The sequence below is a fragment of the Oxyura jamaicensis genome, chromosome 6 (genome assembly GCF_011077185.1).
Source record: "Oxyura jamaicensis isolate SHBP4307 breed ruddy duck chromosome 6, BPBGC_Ojam_1.0, whole genome shotgun sequence".
NCBI classification, from domain to species: Eukaryota; Metazoa; Chordata; class Aves; order Anseriformes; family Anatidae; genus Oxyura; species Oxyura jamaicensis.
In genome coordinates, this window is record NC_048898.1 from 3,804,780 (window position 1) to 3,826,761 (window position 21,982).

The 21,982-nt window shown below is 39.4% G+C and overlaps 1 protein-coding gene across 3 annotated transcripts in view; it reads right to left on the minus strand.

Annotated features, from left to right (window-relative positions):
* Positions 1 to 21,982, minus strand: part of TET1 (tet methylcytosine dioxygenase 1) — a 79,506-nt gene that overhangs the window by 10,432 nt on the left and 47,092 nt on the right. For all 3 annotated transcript variants that reach the window (XM_035330011.1, XM_035330009.1, XM_035330010.1), the window contains 4 exons: positions 9,612 to 9,820; positions 8,332 to 8,482; positions 4,672 to 4,761; positions 4,090 to 4,227 (listed from right to left, as the gene is read on the minus strand). In XM_035330011.1, coding sequence (XP_035185902.1) covers positions 4,090 to 4,227; positions 4,672 to 4,761; positions 8,332 to 8,482; positions 9,612 to 9,820 — 588 coding nt within the window. The remainder of the gene's footprint in view (positions 1 to 4,089; positions 4,228 to 4,671; positions 4,762 to 8,331; positions 8,483 to 9,611; positions 9,821 to 21,982) is intronic.

The following is a 21,982-nucleotide window of genomic DNA, read 5'->3' on the forward strand; positions in this document are numbered from 1 at the left end:
TCAAGTATTTACAGACATATTCTGTCATTTATTGCAAAGGTCTGGCCATACATATGCAGTGGTAACTTGATGAGCTGTAACTACAGACATACAGTAAGTTACGGGAAGAGCAGAGGATCTTTAACAAAAATTATAAGGAAAAAAAACAGGAAGTTTGTTGATGGATTGCTTATTGACACTAACTACTTAGTTCTGCTGCCAATAATTTTACATTGCAGCTGCCCTTGAAGCACAGATGTAAGCAGAGATGTATCTTCCTCCCCTTCCTTCCGCAGCGCCTGCTACAGACTGTGCAGCTCCGCCACTGCTCTCTGACCTTCCTCCACCCGAGCAAAAAGGGTACCATGCCCCACACGGTGAGCAGCATCCATAGACATGGCACACAGCTAGGAAGATCATCATCAACCATTTTGTTCTAGCTGTTGTGAAACCCCCTATTTCAGTGATTTAAATGGATTCACACGGGTATTAAGAGTGTGATCCTTTGCAGCTAAGCCACTGAAGAAACAGAAATACTTACATTTCACAGAATCCGTTATTAACGATAAAGCGTTTATTTACATGCTGATTTACAGTCTAGCTACACATCAGCAAGGAACACTGCCCCCTAACACTGTTGCAACATACAGCAACGGCCCTTAGTACAACATTAAAAGATGACAAAAGAATCTGAGTAAAAATGGGTATTTATTGACTTCAAGGTTCTTCAAAAATTCAATCCATAAGCAGAAATTACTTTTGCTTCTTTCAGATAAACATGTTAGTTTACACCTCTGTAGAAATGCCAAGTGTTTTCATTCTGTTACAGAGACAAATAGGGAATATTCACTTTTGTCTTCAGCTTCTCTATCAAAATGCAGTTCTGCAAAATTTTCAGATTTTGATAGCCAGGAAAGGTTTTCAGCAAATCAAATCTCCCATGGTAAATCTTGCCTTTTCTAAGTTAAAATGTACTATTCTACCTTGTATCTACAAAAGATGTTTCCAAAACTTTTCTCCTTCCCTGCTAACAAAAATGACAGTCATTTATTTTCAGAAACATGTACAAGTAATTCACTTTATCATCAAAACGTGTATCTGGAAAAACACAGGAATGCTTTTCTGAAGTTCTGGCAGGGACAGAGAAAGGAAATTGTTCTTCGCAGCTGAATAGATACAATATTCTTTTACATATGCAGTAAATTCCCTACTTGTCCTTAAGCTCATTTAGTGCTTTGCTGAACTCATATCTGTGTCTGATTTAAACCATTTTTTAAAAAATCTGGTTTTGTGGTGAAAGTGATTCACCAACAACTGAAGGGAGAAATGAAAATGTGTCACTCACGCCATAACTAGTGGTGATAGAGCTGGCAGCATTTTACAAATACCATCTTGGAAGGTATTTATTTATGTCAACCTTTTTAGTCTAGAGGAACTTCAGATTTTATAAATGAACATTTTGTGTCTGGGTAAGAAGGAAGAGAAGCAATCTTACCAACACCAATGATGTGCAAGATGACGAGTATGTTTTGTACAAATTTTAAAAGTGTAAGTTGTGATTATCATTAAAAAATCAAATAATGGAAACAAGAAAAAAATGTAAATTCACTTGCCTGCCTTTGAGATTTAAAAAGCCAGGCAAGTCATCCCCATTCTGTTTATTAGCACATTACCAGAAAACAATCATCTATATGAAAACTGACAGTCACCTCAGTTAGGTGTAATACTTGCACACAATAATACTTGCATTTTGCATACAGAGTATGTCAAAAGTAAGATGCAAATGCCTCCATCATTGCCAGCAGTGACCTGTAAGAAATGCTAATCTATTTTAAACTAAGTAGGTAGCTGGAGTAGCCTCTGAAACTACATGGAAACAGGAGGTGACCAGGCAGATGCTAGAGTCACACATGGTAATTTCTTTTAGTGTTCTTACCACTAGTTTTCCTATTTGTTTACAAGTCAAACTTAACAACCCTAATTTTGATCATCAACAAGCTGATCTAGATTGAAGAAAGCCCAGCATATCCTATTACCTTGTCTGCAGAACACCAAAACTCTCTGCTTTAGGCTTCCAACGTGCATCACTGTAACTACGTATCTGAGCGTACTAGACAGCAACTTACATAAGCCTTCTCACTGTGGAGCTTGTACGTAGATCATGAGGTAACTCTGAACTCCTCTTCACCTTCTTGTTAAATTTTGTTACATAAATTGAGTGTTAGTATTTGCCACCTACTTATACACAGCCCTTTGTTTCAAGCATATTGGAATAAACAGATTAAATAAAGAGAATACGAAGTGTGCAACAGGTATTTGTATGGCTGAGCTATCTGATGAAGGTCACACTTAAAGGTGAACTTCTCAGCAGTTGTAGTGATTATATAATGTTTTGTAAGACTCACAAAATTAATCACCAAAATATCATCAGATGATTATAGATAAATACACATTCATAGAACTATTCCCTGGTACATTCCTCAAAAAAAAACCCACCACCATACACACACACACAAAAAACCCACAAGAGTTAATCATCCCTCCAGCCAACTGTTGGCCATACATTTATGACTTTTCCTAGAGGATAACTTTATTCTTTATGGGATCCAACACGGCTGAATGAGTAGTGCGATCAGCTTCCATTTTGTCTTTCCATTACGAGGCAAAGTAGCACTTAAAATATTATTTTGGGAACACCCAAATTAAGTGTCATTTACAACTATGTCATGCAGTCTGCCATGAAAAGGAAGTCTCATTTCCAAATTTGGGATCTTTAAAAGGTCTGAATTACCACGCTTCAGAAGCTTTGAAGTGACTGTACATACACATGAGCTTACTCATAGTAGCTCACTAGCATTTTGCAAAGTATGCTTTCAGCATTTTCTTATAAAATATCTGCCTATAAGTAGCATTCAGTATTAGGAAGAAAATATTAGTCTATTCAGGACTGGCATTCCTGCTGAATTCTGAGGCCTGCTTCCACACTTCAAAGTAACAGATATTTACCCAACCTACAAGCAGACATTTAACATTAACAACCTTTCCAGTCACTTCTCCTTGACGTTACATACAAACACCGGTAAGTATGTACTTAAAGTCAATGCTTTATTGAATCACAGCAACATAATAATTGAATTCTCATTTTCAAATCTTAAAAAATCAATTCATAAGAGGACAGAGATCTTAGATGCATTTCTTTTTTTCTTACACACACCCTTTGATTGAGAAATTATTCTCAAGTGTTACCTTCACTGATGTACAAGATGTCATCCTAGTTGTTTAGGAAGTATTTACAATGTTCTAACTAGTAAAGAAACAATTTACATAAGCACTGCCAGCTTTATTTGATTTTTTTTCGACTGTGTCCCTCTTCATGACTATGGGTCTCAGTTTCTAAGAGACTACTTAACTGAGTAATTCCCAACTGATTTTCTCACTAGCAAACCAGCAAGGTATTTGGTACAATGACGACATAAAAACACCGACAACTGTGGATTTTCCTTTCATAATGAGATACTCAGATTTAATTTCAAGGACTGTAACAGGCACCTGACTGCACGACCTACTCCGTGACATCATACAATGTACTTTCTGACGAGTAACTTTACCAATGTCAAGTCTGGTAAGTGCACAGTGCAAGGAGAAAATGAATTCGATGGGCTGGGAGAGGTGAATTAATAACAAATTTATTTGTAATTAATAACAAGTTTATTTGTTTAAGCTCTTGTACAGACGTCTGTGCAACTCCTTGATTAGACCATTATTACCTGACTTTGAGCATCAAGCCTCTACTCAGAATAGCTTATCTGTCCCATGGACAATCCTGTCTAAAGGGCTCGTGTGTCTTCAAAGAATTACGGTATTTTGTAGGAAAGATCACTCACATACCTTTCTTGATTTGCTCTATAATAAGACGAACTTACGTCCTCTGTAGACTAATAATAAATAGATCCAAATAACATGAGAATTTATAAATGGCAACGTGCAATTAATTTCATAATTGTTTAAAAAACTTCACGCAGGTGTACCCACTAAATCGAGGAACATTTTAGGACACAGAGTAATTGCAACAGTAAACAGTAGAAAAAAAGAAAAATCCTATGTACATACCACAGTGCTTCCATTGTGCATGTTATGTGTATCCTTATGGGCATGGGCACAGAAATCTATGCAAGCTGTTACACCAGAGAAAGGCCTACCGTCCTTGGATCCAAGCCGACAGTCTGGGCCCATGTGTTCATTTTCCACCTAAAAATGAAATAAACTACAGGTACTTAGGACTGCAAGTGTGTGACGTAGAACCCCCCGAGCCACAAACGCACTTGTGATTGAATAAATACAGCCAGTAAGAATATCAGAAAGCACCTATTTCCCCACGAAACATGCAATACTTATTACTGGCTGTCAACAAGATTATCAGCTCGGCCAGGATCAAACTGTCTCTGCCAATGAAGTGTTTTTATTTGTAAGACTTTTATAAATGCACAGCTGGGGGCATAACTTAATCACCAGCTGGAATAAAAAAAAAATAAAACCAACCACATGAAATAAATTGAAGTAAGCAGTGGGATTTGTCACATCTGTGAGATGTCCTGCTTCCGCCTTTTAACATACTTTGGGGTTGCATCTCGTTTTTAAACAATGCTGCCTTGTTGGAGGTACAGCTACACTAGCTGGCTGTCACAGACCTACCTGGTTCTGGAAGGCTTCAGGAGCAAGCTTTTTATAAACCGGAGCCACATCAGTAGCTAAAGTTTGCAAATTATTTTCAAGAAGTTCCTCCTGCAGAGAAAGACAATGTTTAGAGAGCTGCAATTTACTTTAAATGAATCTAATCCAGTTTAGAGATGTCTGACTCAAGTCAGCAAAGCTAATAAGGTCCACCTCTACCCTATTTTATTAATCTGACGTCTGTACCACTGTCTTTTGTCACTGGACATAAATAAGGCTATTTTTATATCACTAAAATACCAAAAGCAATAAATACAAGTCAACCAAATAGCAACAGAGGATGTGTGCTAAGGCAGAGAAACCCAATACACAAGGAATTCATTTTTGCATCGTTTCCTCCTTCTCATCCACAGCCAATCAAGGAAAGAAGTATGTTCCACAGAAAATAGAGAAACACCATCCAGAAGAAAAAAAATATACCACATTCTGGGTGGAGATGGAAACTCATGTCTTCTTTTAGTGTTTTGTTTATGGGTTCTTAAGTCACAATTATAAATTCCTGCTAAAATATAAAGTTTGCAACTTCTTTGTCTTTTAATCTGCTGAGTTACTCCTAACAGTATTTAACACTGATTTCAGCTTGCAGGGGGAGAGGTATGTTTCTAAAACTGCAACAGAAACCTTAGGAAGATCTCCTATTTTGTTATTTAGGTGTGGAAAATTCACAGGACTTCATAGAAATATCCACTAGATTTGGAGGTAATATTCAGCTCTCTGGGGAAGCCATGGACACATGGTAGGCTTCTGTGGCAGTGTGACATTTAAACTCTTATTTAGAGAAACACAATCCCCTAAATTCTTGCTTTTCCTGAATTGTTGCTTTTCCAGGAAAACCACCAGCAACCTGGGAAAGAAAAGGCGACAGACTCATTCTGGGATCATGTATCTCCTACTCTGTTTTCCTCCAAAGGCCAGGCTTTTGGAGACAACTGCAGCTTCAGTTTTGCACACTGGGTAGTGGCAAAAAACAGCAGCTTGCTTCGTTTTGTTCTACAAGAAACACTTGTCACCATATATTGTAAACATTTATGCACATAAATACAAATATACTTTCACATTTTTCAATGTAATATTACAAAATGATACTGTATTTTTAACTTGTACTATAGCCAGTTTATTAACTGTTGATTGCTACCACGTGTTCTTCTGAACTGCACTGAAGGTAACGCATCCTTAATTATCTGTCCTATGTACTATTCTTACCTAGGTAAATTACACCCTCAACCTCATCTCTCTCCATCCAGGGCCTCAAATGATCAACCAATCCAAATCTTTCTGGACTTCGAACTATCTTCTTTTTAATGTGCTATATCTCCTAGCTTTATGTCATCTGCAAAATCATCAATATTCAGTTAGCTAAAAGACGTATCTGATAGAAAAATTAATGACAAAACCAAACGAAGAGAAAAAATATTCACCAGTAAGTACTCTTTTTTGAGATGTACTGACAGCCTGCACACACACTGAAGCGCCCAGTCAAGCGCCCCTGGCACCTAGAGCTGGAGGCTTTTGCACGGGAGCAGCCAAAGGGTGCACACGCTTCCCTCGCAGACAAGCACCATACCGGAGCGCCTGTGTGCTCTGCAGCCCTCATTCCCTCCCAGCTGCACTTCCCAAAGAGATTTTAAAACTTGAGCAGAAAAGGGCAGATAAGACGATACACTTTCAGGTCACATATCTAGAAAGCGTCCCATTACTGGTTAAGTAATCTCACTCAGACAACTGCTAATACACTGTGGTGGAAAGTATTCTCCTACAGAAACCTGCAGGTCAAATGAGCAGGCAACCCACAACAGCTCTCATTAGTGGGGCACCATTTCTAGATGCCGCTATGAACGCCGTCGTGCTTGACCGAATGGAGCTCAAGGTGGCCTTTCACAGACACAGGGGAAGCGATGCCACCAACATAGCCTGCAGTCTCATGGAACATGGTGTGACCAGCAGAGAAGAATCTATTTGAGCCGCCTTTTAAGAGATTAGGATGCAGACTAATATTTCATTAGACAGTGCGTATGAAGATTGCCACCTTGCTGATCTCCCAGCTAATGCTATTAAAAGCATTGGAAACCTGCAGAGGAAACACACACAGGATGCTCCGTTGGATGTGATGCTTGGTTGGTTGGACCAGATGATCTCGGAGGTCTCTTCCAACCTTAGTGATTCTGTGATTCTATGTGCAACACTAAGCAGGGAAGAACCTAAGACGGGCTAACAGAAAACAGAAAGGGACAAAGAAGGGGAACAGGACTACTAAAATGAAGGAACACCCAAACATACGCAGTTTTCTGTAAATTGAAAATTTATAAAACAAACTCCTTCAAGACATTTTAGACAAGCAGAGATAATTTCAGCTTGTACTGCCTGAAGTCAAGTATGCACTGGGAAACAAGGAGAGAGAGGCTGTGTGTGCCCCAGACTGCTTAGGCAAAAGTCCCATTAGCACTTCAAGTGCTAGTGAAGTTCATGAATACCCACAATGCAAGCGGATAGCACAAGTCAAAGAAGAATGAGGGTTTTGCATTGTGCACATGAGCATAGAATGTGCTTAATCAGGTCTTTTGTGGAAAAAAATAGGACTTCGGAGGAGCATTTAGCTCCAGTGAATAAACTGACATCACTCTTCCAAGAAACATTGTGTGCACACACATGTGTACACTACACATTAAAAATGCACAACACTTCTACTACTGTCTGGCCTTCAACCACTGAGGTCTTTTCTGTATCTGGCAGCAGCGGAGTTCAGGAGCTGAGAAAGACCAATGGCAGGATAACCCAGAAGGAGAACTGGGTAACAGACTGCTCTGTATGTGTCTTTTAAAGCATGTCAGATGTGCTAGTGAAGACCTAATTCATTTATCCGGGAGCTCCACAGGGAAAAGGAGTTATACAGTCAGAGCAAAAGGAACTTCTGAGTTAGCCCAAGGAATGTTTTTGCTGTATGTCCCTCAGGCAGTGGTTATCAGTTTATACCACGTTTATTCCTTCCTCACAAAATAACTTTGCTTTTTAGAGGTATATTACTTGGCGTAATCCATCATCATATTTTCTGCACTGAGCTTTATATCACCACTAATGCTCATAATCAGCAGTTACGAGTATCAGTTGGATGCATCATATCTTACTGTAATTCATTCCCTTAAGTGTTTCAAAAACATGTTGTCCGAAGAAATGGCAGTTTATTCCCGATGTCAGACAGATACCAGGTTGTCTGCTGGTCAGACATCAATGCGAAAGGCATGCAATCCAAAGCACAGACATTTCTATAACAGGACAAGAGGACTGAATCTGTTGAGGTGCAGTCTTGGTGCTTAGAAAACCCTTTATCTCTATTTTATAATTACAATGAATCAACATTTCGTATCAAGTTACACAGTGGAGCTAAATATGTAAAAAAAAAGCATTTAAGGAAAATTTCAGAGTACTTAAGGAGATAATAAGAGAGCACTTTCATGCGGTGGAAACATCATAAGTGCTACAGCTACAAAACATTTAGTCGGATGCTCGTATGATAAGCACTGCATACGTATGTGTGGGGGCTATCTGCAGATCCCATTTCTAGTTCTGAAATCATCTGAATAAACAGTTGGAAACAAACAAACAAACAAACAAACCAAGTCTTACTTGTTTAGGGTCATCAGTGAGAAGCCTAAATTTCCTGGGGTTTTTGCTTCTTGCAAATTTACATCCATTGAAATACATACTCCATGAACAGCCGAATGAGAATGATGCTCCGCAAGTTTCTGGATCAAGTCCTTGACATGCACAAGTACGACTATGAACAGAAATAAAGACAAGTCACGTCAGCTGACAATGCTGCTTGTTTTTTTTAATTATCAGTGATACTTGCTATTTCTTTCATAATACATAGCAAAATAACAGTTTAATTGGGTATTTTCTGTTAATTAAGTATTGGTGTGTAGAGGATTTTTCTTCCCCATGAAGACTGTCTTGACTCCCAAAAGTCCTACGAGTTCTACTGCTACAACACTGAGCTATAGCTACGTAAATACATATCCGTGCTTCTTTGATTTTGACTTCTCTAACTGGGTAAAATTTTTTGAAGTACAAGAAAATAGCACTCCTACTGAGGGTTACCCATGAATGCAGTAAATACATCAGTGCAACAATGCCATTATCATCAAATTGATCCAACTTCTAAAATGGAACAACCCTACTTACCCTAACCATTTAGGAACATAAGCATTAGATTCAGGTCACTGCACAGCTGTTAGATATTGGTTAAACGTAGGCAACAAAAAATCAGCACCAAGACAGCTCCGCTCCACAGCCTCAGTTTCAATGAGGTTCAATCTCTCATTTATTTAAAAAGATGGAGTATTTTAATTTTACACCTATATAGAATTACAGCAACACTAGCTGAAGAACATGAGGCAGCTGACAGTACTACTACTGCTTCTCTCATTTAATTAATATAATTGAAAACAAAACACATTTGCAGTTGTCCTGGCCAGACTCAAGATGCTGGGCAGATGTGTACTGCCAGGAAGAGCCAGTCCTCAGAAGATCTCTCAAAGGCCTCATGCTGTATGCTCATGTGCAGGAGGAAAGACAGCACACCTTCCTCTCATGACCAGCCAGCCTGGCTCACAAGCACAGTACAAGTCACATTCTAGCAGCTCCTTACCATGCCTGCACGTGTAAAGCATGTGCAAAGATGGGGGAGAAGTTGCCACCCGCCTCCCTGGGCTTTCCTTGTACAACTATCCCTTGGAGCCTGGTCTCTAGAAAAAGCCAGGAACTAAATTTTATGCTGAAATGACACCTAGTGGTTTGTAACTTTAACTAAGCTTTTCTGTATTTGTCAGTCACAGTACCAGTGAATTCTCAGAACAACATTCAGAGGGTGACGCAACAATCATTTCCAATTAAAAGTGACATACTCTTCGTTTAATGCACATCTGCGGCTTGTGGGACAGCCGTATTTTCTGAGGCTCTGCGTCAGTTCTTTGTACAGCGTGTCAGCCAGGAGATGAGGGATCCCTTCCCAGGCCAGTATGAGAATCACTATGACGGCGGTTTGACAGTGGTGTCCTGCACGCTGACGTACCAAGCACAGCAACTTTTCCTCATCGCTACTTCTTCGTATCACCTGGAAGAATCATTTTGTTTATTCTCAGATAAAAGTAGGAAACACATAACGTGTTGTTCTTCTGAGACATGTCAGGCCTGGAAGAGAACGAAAAATCGCTGCCTGAAGTGTCCGTCAGCAAGCAGGAGCAGGAAAGCATCACACAGTGGTCTCTGATGTAAAACATGGTTTCACATTGCTTCTCTATCTGTAGAAATGGCGTATTTTACAGGAGGAATATCCTAGGTGCTCTATACAAACAATGAAGAAGATTAAGAAAATAACCACTAGAAGTAAATAATCATCTCGAAGTAACATATCCACTGCTAATAGTTACCTTGAAAGTACTACTGAAAATGTATTGCCGAAACCCAGAATGCAGGTACATAAAAGCACTCCCCAAAAGCAAACAGCCTCGTGTTAAGATGGTTACCACAGTTACACATCAGCATATCAAATGGTTCCTATCTTGGAAAAGGATATTACAAGACAGTGATGAAAATAAACGGTCTTCTAAGTGAAGGAAGCAAGGAGATTTTTCATAACATATCCCTAAATGACCTACATTACAGTACTTAGCAGAGTGCTGTTTTTTTTTACTGAACTGTGATATACAAAGCATTCTGTCAACTTCATCCATGCAACAACACACCAAAGGCTAACATGATACAGAGCACAACAATGGCTTTCAATATAGCATGGAATTAAAGGAAAAACAAACAAACAACAAAAAAACAAACAACAACAAACAAAACTTGATAGTCTAAGTGCTACATATTTTGTTTTTTGGCATAATTTGAAAAAATGCTGCATTGTAAGAGGACCAAAAATGCATTAACACTAGGTAATACTAGAGCATAGGCTTTGAAAATATGTTTATCTATTTGTCAAACATGTTTTACCCGCCATAGCCTCTATGAGGCTCCAACAAAAGTTCTAGGATTTCAGTGTTAAGCTTCAACAAAGGTATTGGACCTGGACCTCTCAGGCATTAGAGGCCAAATCTTCCTCCTCAGCTCAGTCATACACAGGATGAGGACTGGTGGGTTACTCTTCTGTACTCCACACAGACAGTGAGCCTGTATGTTGTACATGGGCTCTGCCAGCCCTGCAGCAAACACACGTGCTTAGGGCTAGCAGCCAGTCATCCTGGCTTTGCACCCAACAACCCCTATCCATTAGCAGAAACCCCACAGCTAAGTTACTAATCATGGACTATAAAAGCGGGAAGGCAACAGTTTCACCTATTCTTTGGATACCTCCAAATGGCTGAATTTTCATGCAGATTCCCTATCAGACTGATGTCAAAGCTTCTTTGTTGCCAGACTTGCAGCTAGCTATCATTAATAATGTGAGCGCTAGCCTGATCAACTGTGAATATCTAAATTATTTGAATTAATTCAAAGTGGGGACCAAAGTACCCTCGCAATTAATCTGCAAATGAAAGGATCTTCATCAGACTAACAGTTTCAGAGCAAATCTGTTCAGGCTGAGAAAAAAGAAGCAAGCTTCAAGTTAGTTTGTGTCAAGGGAGAAAGCATCACCCTTTTAAAGTTGATTATGCAGCCTTAAAATCAGCCTTAAATTGAGTGAGAAAACAAGTAACTGCATCTGAGGTACCATTTCTCAAAAGGAGTCTTGGTTGTGACTGACCAACCGGTACAGTATTTTCTGTAAAGAAAGAAAAATAATGCAACTCATTTACATTTGAGTGAGCTTTACAGAAAACCTATTAAGGCTGATACACAATACAGGTTATTCATGTTGGTGTGAGTTTTACATTCCTGAGGCAGCACAGTTCCTTCGAGTCAGAAAGAGGAATTTGATTTTGTTACTCAGAATGAAGGGTGATGTTTTTAATCTCTTTTTTCTTTCTTGGTTTTCTAGACTTCCTAACTTCAATAAGGAAATCTGGTATCTCTTAGTTTCTCAGTACAACATCAGGTTGCCCTTTGTGAGCTCTCAGAGTTCTAAACTGGAAATACAGGGTCCAGGAAAAATGACAAATGGACAGGAAGGTAATTCATAGTTGGCTTTGAACAAACATCACACCACCCTGGAGTTAACCCCAGCTGGAATTTGCTTTGTTGTGCAAGCAGCAGATATTGCAATACTCTTACTGGACCCCAGAACTTTTTACAATCCATTGTCTTTCAGGCCACAAAGGTGGCTAAGGGATTTATTAGTTGCCTGAATTTTATTTCTGCACCTCTTAAGATGTTACATCATATGCTTACATCTGACTACTGCAGCTGCAGCACTCCTATCCTTTGTAACTGGGGATAAGGCACTTCTCTCACCTGTCTCAAGAGCACAACTCACACCGAAGCAATCACAGTTCCTCCGGGCTCACGGCCAGCAGCAGCGCAGGCAGAGCGGGAGCCATACTGCTTTGCCCATGTACACCGATGGTGCCCGCTCACGTTACAGCTGACTTTCTCAAAGCAGCAATATGTGGAGACTCTCTTTGCAGTAATAATAAATACACAGCAACACCACACTCAGCTTTAATTCACAAAAAAACACATCTGAGGGAGACAACTGAAAAACTATAGAACAAATGCAGGCAACAGAAACACCATGTAAATTCCTGATGATTTAACATTTTTTCTCATGAGGAAAATCCGCACTGCACTCCTTGACTTGGTGACTTATTAGTTACATTAACACTCATGTAATTTCATTAATTTCCAGCTTGTCATTTGTTTTTCAGTACCAGATTATATCCATTACGTTTCTGAACCCTGTAAGTAGTTACACATTAAGCTAAAGAAAAAATTACCGTATCTGCTTTTCTTCCTGAATTTGTGTTTATCTGAGTAACTGGTAAAGCCCAAAATGCGAATGCAAGCTGTGTACTGCTTATCAAGATTTTGTCTGATATGCTAACAGACCAGATTTCTTACTGTTTGCAATGGGCCTCGTAAGGTTTTACTTGATTGATCATTTCTTGAATTATTCTTAAATTCAGATATCTCCAATATATTTATTTCAAGCCCAGTTTCTGCAGCTTGAAATGACCAGGGATGATTCCAAGATCTCTTAACCCTTGAAGTTCCCCAAACCACAGTGCTTTAACCCACTATTCCCCCCACACACACACACACTGTGGAAAACATCCCACTTGTTTTAAATTTATGCAACAACAACAACATCTTAAAGTCATCATGAGAGTAGCATACAAAGCCTCAGCCTACACTCTGAACAACCTTTTGTTCTTTGGGCATGTGCTTGATATACGGGTCTTTCTCAGTAAGGCAAATTGAATTCATGCACTCTCACAGCCACAGAGAATACAATACTAACATAACTTATGAATCAATTCTTCATGCAATGATTTAAAACATATATGGATGTGTTATTGGAAGTTTGTAGACTATTCCCAGTGTACTTATTGTTTCCCTATGAAACACTCAGATGCTGAGCATTAAGTTAAATATGCAGCAGAGCAAGTCACTTCATGTTTCTCAGACTGTAAACAATGCACAAATCAGCTGGCAAATCTCATCTCCAATAGCTGTTGATACTACCCACGATCTCTGTGATGTAGTTGTTAAAAATGGCAAAGTAAGCAATTAAATACCTCAGATTGGTTAATTTGGGTCCCTAATGCACTTAAAATGAATGAGAAAATAATGATTTGTTAAGTGGTAAAATTTTAAAGGTAGCTTTTTAAGACAGCAAAATAAAAACTTTGCCCTGCAATTATTTTTCCACGCCCAAATCCCCACCACCATTTCTCTGTGACTCACACAGACAAATAATATAATAACAGAAAAAACAGACCTGTAGTAAGTTTGTAAAGTATTATATAACACTTAAATGAGGTACAATCATCTCTTTTGCAGGTACATAGGCCCAGATTATCCCTGAGCTCATTTCAGCAAGCAGTAACTGACATCAGTCATCCATCAAAAAATTCCTACATTTCCAACAAAATCTGTTTCAGCTGCAACACAGCCCTTCTGGAAAGCCACATGCCTGACAGAGTCCCCTGCAATGCTTGACCTAAGCATGAAGTTCCAGGCAACCTGCTCCTTCACCTGGTCACTAACACAAGCACGTCTAGGACAAGAGGAAAAACTGAAGTGGGACAAACACCTCCTGCCTAACAGCTGGCTTATACACATACGTATTTGGACACACAGCAACACAACTATCACCCTTGTAGGTTGCCAGTTTGGGCAGAACGTTCATTTGTTTTTGTCTTTTTCAAAACCTCATTTTGTACATTCCTCCTGCGCTGCAGTCTGGCACCCACCACCATCACTTTGTGCACCATGCCTGTTCTGCATTATTACGGCTCTCCATGTGTTCTTGTTTATGCATGCAACTTAAAAAGACAGCAATTCAACTCATTTCTTTTATTAACTAGTCCAGATATTCTGAAGTGGCAGTATCAGCTAATACAAGTAATCCTTCAGGGTGAGCCACAAACTGCCAGCTAGGACAGAAAGACCATCAACGGCAATTATGGCAACGTACCACAGCTAAACCTCTGATTCTACAAGCCACAAAGGTAGAAATTAACCCAATTTTCCTAACAGAAAATATGAACTCCGAACTAGATTATTAAAGAAGTGCCATACACTGCGCAATTCACTCCAGCAGTTTAACAAGACGTTACGGGACAAATAAGGAGCTTCTCAATCCCTCACATACAAGGATACCAAAGAGACAGAGGGATAAGAGGACTTCTTGGGATTACTGCATTCATTTTGCCTCCAACTAAACACTGTAAGAGCAGGACCAGGTCAGAGAAGCTGACTGTCCAGCCTTATCCCAATCCTGGCAGTGACTAACAGCAGTTGTCTATGGATGAGTAGTAAGAGAGGCACCTGGACACAGAGATGCTTCTCATCAACTGTTGCTTCACAGCATCCATAGGAAAAGCTTAAATCCAGGTCACGTGGAGGAAAAAACAACCCCTTTTCTTTGTGTTGAGCTCAACTTCCCCAAACACTAGTGCTTTTGGTATAGGATGAGACTGGATAATAGATAGCTCTTCGTCTCTCCATGCCACAAAGACCAAGAGAGGCGTGCTTTCTCCCTTTCCCAGCTGCCAGGCAGAGAAGCCCGCCCTTGTTTTGCTGTGCTTTCCTGAGCTGAGGGACCAGAACTGCTGACAGCATTTAAGATTGGCGTGCAGCATGCCACATAGAAGCATAATCATACTTCTTCTTTTCTTTATTCCTTCCCAGCAATTCTCACTGGCTTCTTTTGCTGTTTTCATCACTACTGAACACCAAAGCTGATGTCTTATGTACTTTTATCCCAAGCAGTAACACTCAGATTGGGGTCCATCACTGTGTATGTAAAACTCCACTCTGCTACTTGCATTGCTTCACATTTATCAACAGTAAGACTTATCTAACATTTTACTGGCCATTCATTCTGGACACCAAGTTCTTCCTGTAGGTGATGATAGCTGGCCCTCTTTTCTCTGTTATCCCGAACAATTCTTGTTGGCAACTTGTCACCTCAGTGTTTCCCATTTTTTTTCAAATGATTCCTGAATATACTGAACAGCATAGATAAAGTTTACTAACAAAACTTGCTCCAGCTGTCCAAGTGCTTGAGTTCTACTTACTTGAATTATTTCTTTTAGATTGTTGAAGCAACTGTCTCAACCCTTGGCAGGAGCTCTAGAACAAGGAATAATTACACTGTGAATAAAAATTACTTTATGTCCTTAAACATAAGCCAGTCTATCTAAATTAGCACGTACATGACTTGTGTAACTTGCTAAGAACCAGACTGCAGCAGCTCAGCACACCAGATGCTGAGTTACCATATGGATGAGAAATTACTTTCATATTTAGGGTAACCAGAATAGTCGTGTGAACTTTGGTACGATATAAACCAGATACTACTAGCAAATAAGTACAGAACTTTAACTGTGAGTTAAATGCAACAAATTACTGGATGAAAACTGAGCAGAACTAACAAAAGGCCCTTTTTAGACTTATTTCATCACCATGTGGTTGCACTGCAATAACTGTCCAGTCCATTCTGAATTTCTGCAGCAAAATAGCTGTGTCTCCTTTGCACAGCATCAACAGATGATTTAAAAGTGAGAATACAGTCTAAGTGCTCACAGTAATTTCCTGAAATAGGCAACTCATTCTGAACAGCTTGCCTCTACATTTTCTAACCTGTAGATTTTGCCTCTGGGGGAAGTTCACCTCTTGGAGTCCCTTCTACATACATACGATGAAATCTTCTGCTAGGATACAATTCCATAATAACCTATACCAGCACAAACAGTACAACGCTGCTAAAAACTGCTGTTCTGGTAGGTGAGGCTGTATAACAGAGAAAGCAGAAGTGCTCGTTTGCAGCAGAAGAGAGTCTCCCTGGTTTTCCAAATTCACCCCCCATATATACAGGCACAATAAATGACATCAGACTTTTTTCTCAGTGCGAAGTGATATACCCTTTTATTCTCAGTATGTCTAAGAGATATTAAAATGCAGATCAATTCCACTTCCCTAACTTCTCTCTTCTCAATAGTGCTAGCAGACTACATCAGGTAAGTTAAAACAGAACAGTCACCATCAATAAAGCTATTAAGTTACTTATCTAATTTCAGAGAAATATCACTGAAGTGTTTCACAAGAATTATCAGCCAATACCACTTCCAAATTGCTACTAGAAGCAGTACTGTACACTTAGAAATGAGTAAACAGCAAAACAGATGCTGTTTTTCTATAACCACATAGCCAATGCTGCAGAAATGAGGCCAAAATCATTTCTCAACTCCCAGTGCCCTCTTACCCTCTGCAGTCTCTCAAACTTCCCCTTCTGTTACATCACATCAATGGTAAACAGTGCTTTCTTTATATGATACGGATGATAAACGAGAACCTACACCCCTTGTTTGTTCAGATACCGCTATTTGTTTTGATGTGGTGATAACAGCAACTTAAATGTTTAGTCTTTCATAATACTTAATTTTCTTTATCTTAACTCGTTTTTTTTTTTATATTTACTCTAATAGTTGACTTTCACGTTAAAGAAATGAGAACGCCTCTGTTTCCTTCAGAAGCCACGTAAAAATTTCTCATCATTTTGAATCTCAAAGCATTGTACTACTTAGAGAACAGCTTGACTTCGGGCATTACAAACATTTTTCATCCAAAATAATCTCCTCTATGTGTAACAGATAAGCATTCCTGCAAACACTAGAACAGTGTGTGTAAGGGGTACCATAGGTATGGAGGCTCTAACTTCTATGTGTGTTGACAGATGGCAACAAAGTCCTGCTCTAACATAATGGTGTCCAGAAACATGACTAAAACCCCAGTCAACCACCCCACTGTGTGCTAAAATTCACTTTCTTCCAGACTTCTATGGAGATCATCATCCAGACTGGCTGGATGGCAGCAGCCTGAGAGCTGTGGTCAGTGGCTGTGTCCACCCCGCCATTCCCCACCCAGCTGGGCCGTGCTGTGCCAGACCTGCCCATCCCACTGCCAAGCAGAGCACAGGGACGTAAGCATCTGGGAGTCTGCTCACAGGTGCTTGACCTCCTGGTAGAGCAGTCCTCTGGTTGTTTGGTAATGATCACCTACACCAAAGCACAGTGCCATGCTCGTTTGTCACCTCATTTTCTTTAATAAATTACACATCTCTTCTAGCACTAACGTACACGCATTTACTCTAGAAGCTGGAGTAACTTCTCACTTTTCTTGCTTTTTCTATTTCCCATCACTTTCTCAAGCAACGCTAGCAAACTGTAAAAAATAATCATCTCTGCATCTGCAGAAGAAATAATCGTTACCAAAACTCATTCAGCACTCAACAAACTGTAGTTTTTAGCATTGAGGCACAAATTCCTATCAGCTCAATGATCTATAAAGTCTTGGTTATAACAGTGAATTATCTAAGCATTACTTTTTGAAAATGTGATGAATTTCAGTGGCTAATATTAAGTCCAGGTCTTTAAAAGAAGACTGTCATTTAAATATATTTTTATTTAAATAAAAACACCACAATTGTATAAGTATTTATATGTGCTTTTTTATCTGCTTCCTGCTTTTTTTAATATTTATATAACCTACCAATCTATGACCAACACTAAAATATCATAAAGCTCTGTCAAGCTATAAACATAGAACCCCAAGAGATAGAAAGTACAAAACAAAAGTGAAAGAGTTTGGCAAAGGCATAAAAATCCCATAATACTAAATTTTTCAAACAAGTAGGGCTGCCCATAGGATACCAGAATCTGAAGGGTCCACAGATCATCCAGGGGAAAAGTAACAAAGCGCTCAGAGAAAATAAGGCCAGAGATGCAAAAACCGCTTCTGCTGTGTTCACAATAAGGGTTTGGGAAGATTCACGCTTCAGAACACTTATTTGGAGAAAAACCCTCAGCTGTGTACGTTATCAAGGTAAAGCCCCCCCAGAAGTGGCTATAGGACAACAGGAACCATTGCAAAACATCACTGACTCTCCTCCCCAGAGACAATAACCGTTTGCCAAGATCAGGTAACATCCACCCCCGAAACTCAAGGATGAACAACCAAACTGTTACATCTGAGAGGCACTGTTCTGGTTTATAGTACACCGGTACCAGAAGGCATGAAGATAACTATGAGTACGGCAGCTTGTAAAATGGGCCTAGGAGCAATCTGCCAATTTAATGCTAATGTTGGCCCAGTATCTGTGCAGGGCACGTTTGTAGCTCCGAAGGACAGAAGTAGTGATCACACAGATAGCCGTGACGCACAGGGAGAAGTCAAATGTTTGTGAAGAGAAGTCACAGCTCGGTCATACTGCAGGTCCTTCTAGATTCCCAAAAGCCACTCAGTAAGGTCCCTTAAAAAAAACAAACACCAACGTGTCTTGGGACAAAGCGAAAGACCACCCAGGAATAACTGGTGAGAAGACAAAGGCTGGTATGTCTCTGATGGGAGCTCTGTAGAGTTCAAGCCTGTGCTCTCCAGCATGTTTGTCAAGGGTAAATAAAAGGATGACAACAGTTGTGGATGACAGCACGTAATTCAGAGGAGTGAAGACAAGCACAATCTGCAAACAAATGAAGGAGTTCGTACTGCTGAGTGGGCAGTAAGAGCGGCAGATAAAATTCACCACAGTGTGCATACTAAATGCACGTGGATAAAACTATTCAGTTTTGAGACAGAGAGGGACTGACTGCAGGTACCCATTACCATACAGAAATGAGAATCTGGCATAACGATAGAAAGCTCTGAGAAAATGCCAAATCACTGCTCTGCAATGGAGTTAAAAAGGAAAAGCAACTGCTAGGAATTACTGGAAATAGAGCACATGGCTGAACACATTTTGCTTACCAGTTTAATACCAAGCGTGACAAAAGAGGAAGGAAAAGGAGGAATAAAGGCAACATTTTTATGAAAGACAACTGATCACAAAGACACTGCCTCCAGCTTAGGGAACTTCAGAGCTAGGAATTACTGGAAAGTGAGTGAGTCTTCTGGGGCCCCACTGCCCTGCTCTTACACCTTTCTGCTATCAGGCAGTGCTGGAGACAGGATATCAGCAAGAAGGACCTCTGCCCCGACCTGGCTGTTCTTATCAGTTCTTATCTCCTGTCTTTATTCAGAGCTGGAGCCTTAGAAATTACATTGCATCTCTGAATGAAGACAGACAGCAATGATAGCTTAGCTGATCCACGCCAATGTCCACAGAAACCAGGAGAAGGAACCCAAAGGAAATCGGTGTAATCCAGAAACGTTAAGACCTGAAGCTGCCCTCTGAGGTCAGCGACATCATCTTTGATTTCAGCTCAGCAGGATTATGCCAGGAGTGAGGCTACTTACAGATAACAGGTTTATAAACCATTTCACTTAAAGATTAATAAAGATCACATCATTTATCTCCCATCAGACATACTGAGAACAGAAAAAAAGAGACCACATCAAACAAAGCACTCGTATGAATCACTGATCACTGGCTGCTTATGGGGGATGCACTGTAACATGATTATATGAATGGGCTAACCCAGGAAAACACACTGGCAATTCAAGTACTGCAAAGCTTTTCTTTTTTTTCTTTTCTTTAACTTGTTACACAGAAACATGAAGAACTTGGACAAAACAAAAATGCCAAAGTGATCCAAACCAAAAAGGAAATAAGATTACGTGTACACCAGCAAGCATCATGGAATGGTTACGTTATTTTCTAATCATGCAATTAACACCTATACAGATTTTCCAGGTTTATAGTACTCTAAAAAATAAGGAAGCTTGTTTAGGGAAAAGGAGCCTTTCTCAGTAAGTGTTTAAAACAACATGCACATGTTTGGAGCAACTTAAGTAAAAACGATTTTGGAGGACATCAGTATTATGAAACAGTCATTAACAGAAGACTGTATGGATCCAAGTATTTTACAAAGCCTCCTTTGATCCTAAAATGTATCTAAGGAACTGGTAAAGGACAAATTTTTTCTCATGGAAATAGGGAAATTAATTGGGGAAAATAGCTAAATGTGATCAATAGATACATTCAGTTTTTTTCTCATCACATTTGCTTCAGCAGAGCTCCATCCTGGTGCTCTTGCCAGCAAGTCTCTCAAGAGCCCTGAGGGCAATAGCTTGTCCATCTGCAAAGCAGAAATGAGTCTGTCCCAACGTACAGTGTACATGGGTAAGTGAAAGTCTTTGTGCAGCTGACAGAACCTTGTGACTGCAATTATCAGAGAGCAGAGCAAACTTTTTCCATATGCTTTCAAACAAATTTCACAATTAAGCTTCTTTGGTCAGAGCCAAAAGCCAAATATGCTCTGTTCTAAGGATTAAAATTATATCATCAATGAGAAGTTAACTCACACATTAAGAATACCAACCAAAAAAAGGCAAATTTTATACAAGATGAAGCATCCTGTATAAAGAAGATTTCAGTTATTTCCTTCCCTCTCTTAATACAAGCAGTCACACAGTAACAGCAGACTTGGAAAAGCGTTTACCCTCTTTTTGTCTGAGCTTACACACAGGAAGTCACCACTGCACAAAACAAGTTTGGAATTTAGTTAAATTAACTTTCAAGCTTACTCTTGTAAACACTTTACATATAGAAATGTGGTAGTCTAATTGAACAGCAGGTCCACCATACCGTTACGGAGCCTTTTCTATATGTAGCTGAGTGCTTCCTGGCTGTCATATTGTACACACATGTTGGACACCTATGGCCACGCAGACACAATAAAACCTATCATTTCTGTTTTATATAAAAGGCAGCATGTTGATACTGGCAACAGAAAAATCAATTTTAAGAGTTAGCTTTAAATCTCTTCTTCCTTTCAAAGGCTCACAACTTTTTCTAAGGTAAGATTTTTAGCTGTGTTAAAATGGAAGGTTTTTGTTTAGCTGAAATTCTAAGAAAAATAATTCCGTTCTTTTTGGGTCAGCTGTTTCTGAAATTTGTTTGACCATCTCTATTTCTTGGATGCCTATTTGTTATTATGTATTATCTGAAGCAACATGCACATATGGGAGTCCTTTCTGAATAATAGCTTATGTGCTGAGTATGAAAACCACATTCGGACTGTTCCAAACATGTAAGCAATAAATATACATGCAGTACCATTCACGCACATTATGTACTATCATCATTTTTGTCATGTGTTTCCAATGCTAGTCTGCACAGTTAACTTCATCAGGTTTTCAGTTAAGTCTGAAACTCCTAAATACAGCAACAATAAAAAAATGTATTTTAACAAAAAAAAAATTTTTATTTCCAAAACTTAGTTTACAAGATTTCCAGTCTACTTTTTACCTTCCTTGGTGGTTTCATAAAAGATTAAGGACAATTCTTTCCAAGCTCTTTCCTGGAGCTTGTCTGTTACCTCATTTCCTGCCTCCTATGAAGCAATGTGAGACAAGACTTTGGTGACACCATCACCGTAACATTTACATTTCCAAATAGGGAGTTCAGCGCCTCAAAGAGAGGAACAAACTCCATGGTATATGAAACTGAACTTCCTTATCCAGCATATGCTCTTTTCTTCAGATGTTCATAGAATTAAGAAGAGTTCTTTTTTTAAAAAAAATCACTGTATTGTTTTCCAACTCTCCCAAGCAATCATCCCTTCTTTTCTTTCAAGCTTCCCAATAGCTTACTTCACTAGACACTCCAGCTTCCAGACACCGTCAAGAATTTCTTACCCTTGATTTGGTCATCTCTGCCAGCTCTATTAAG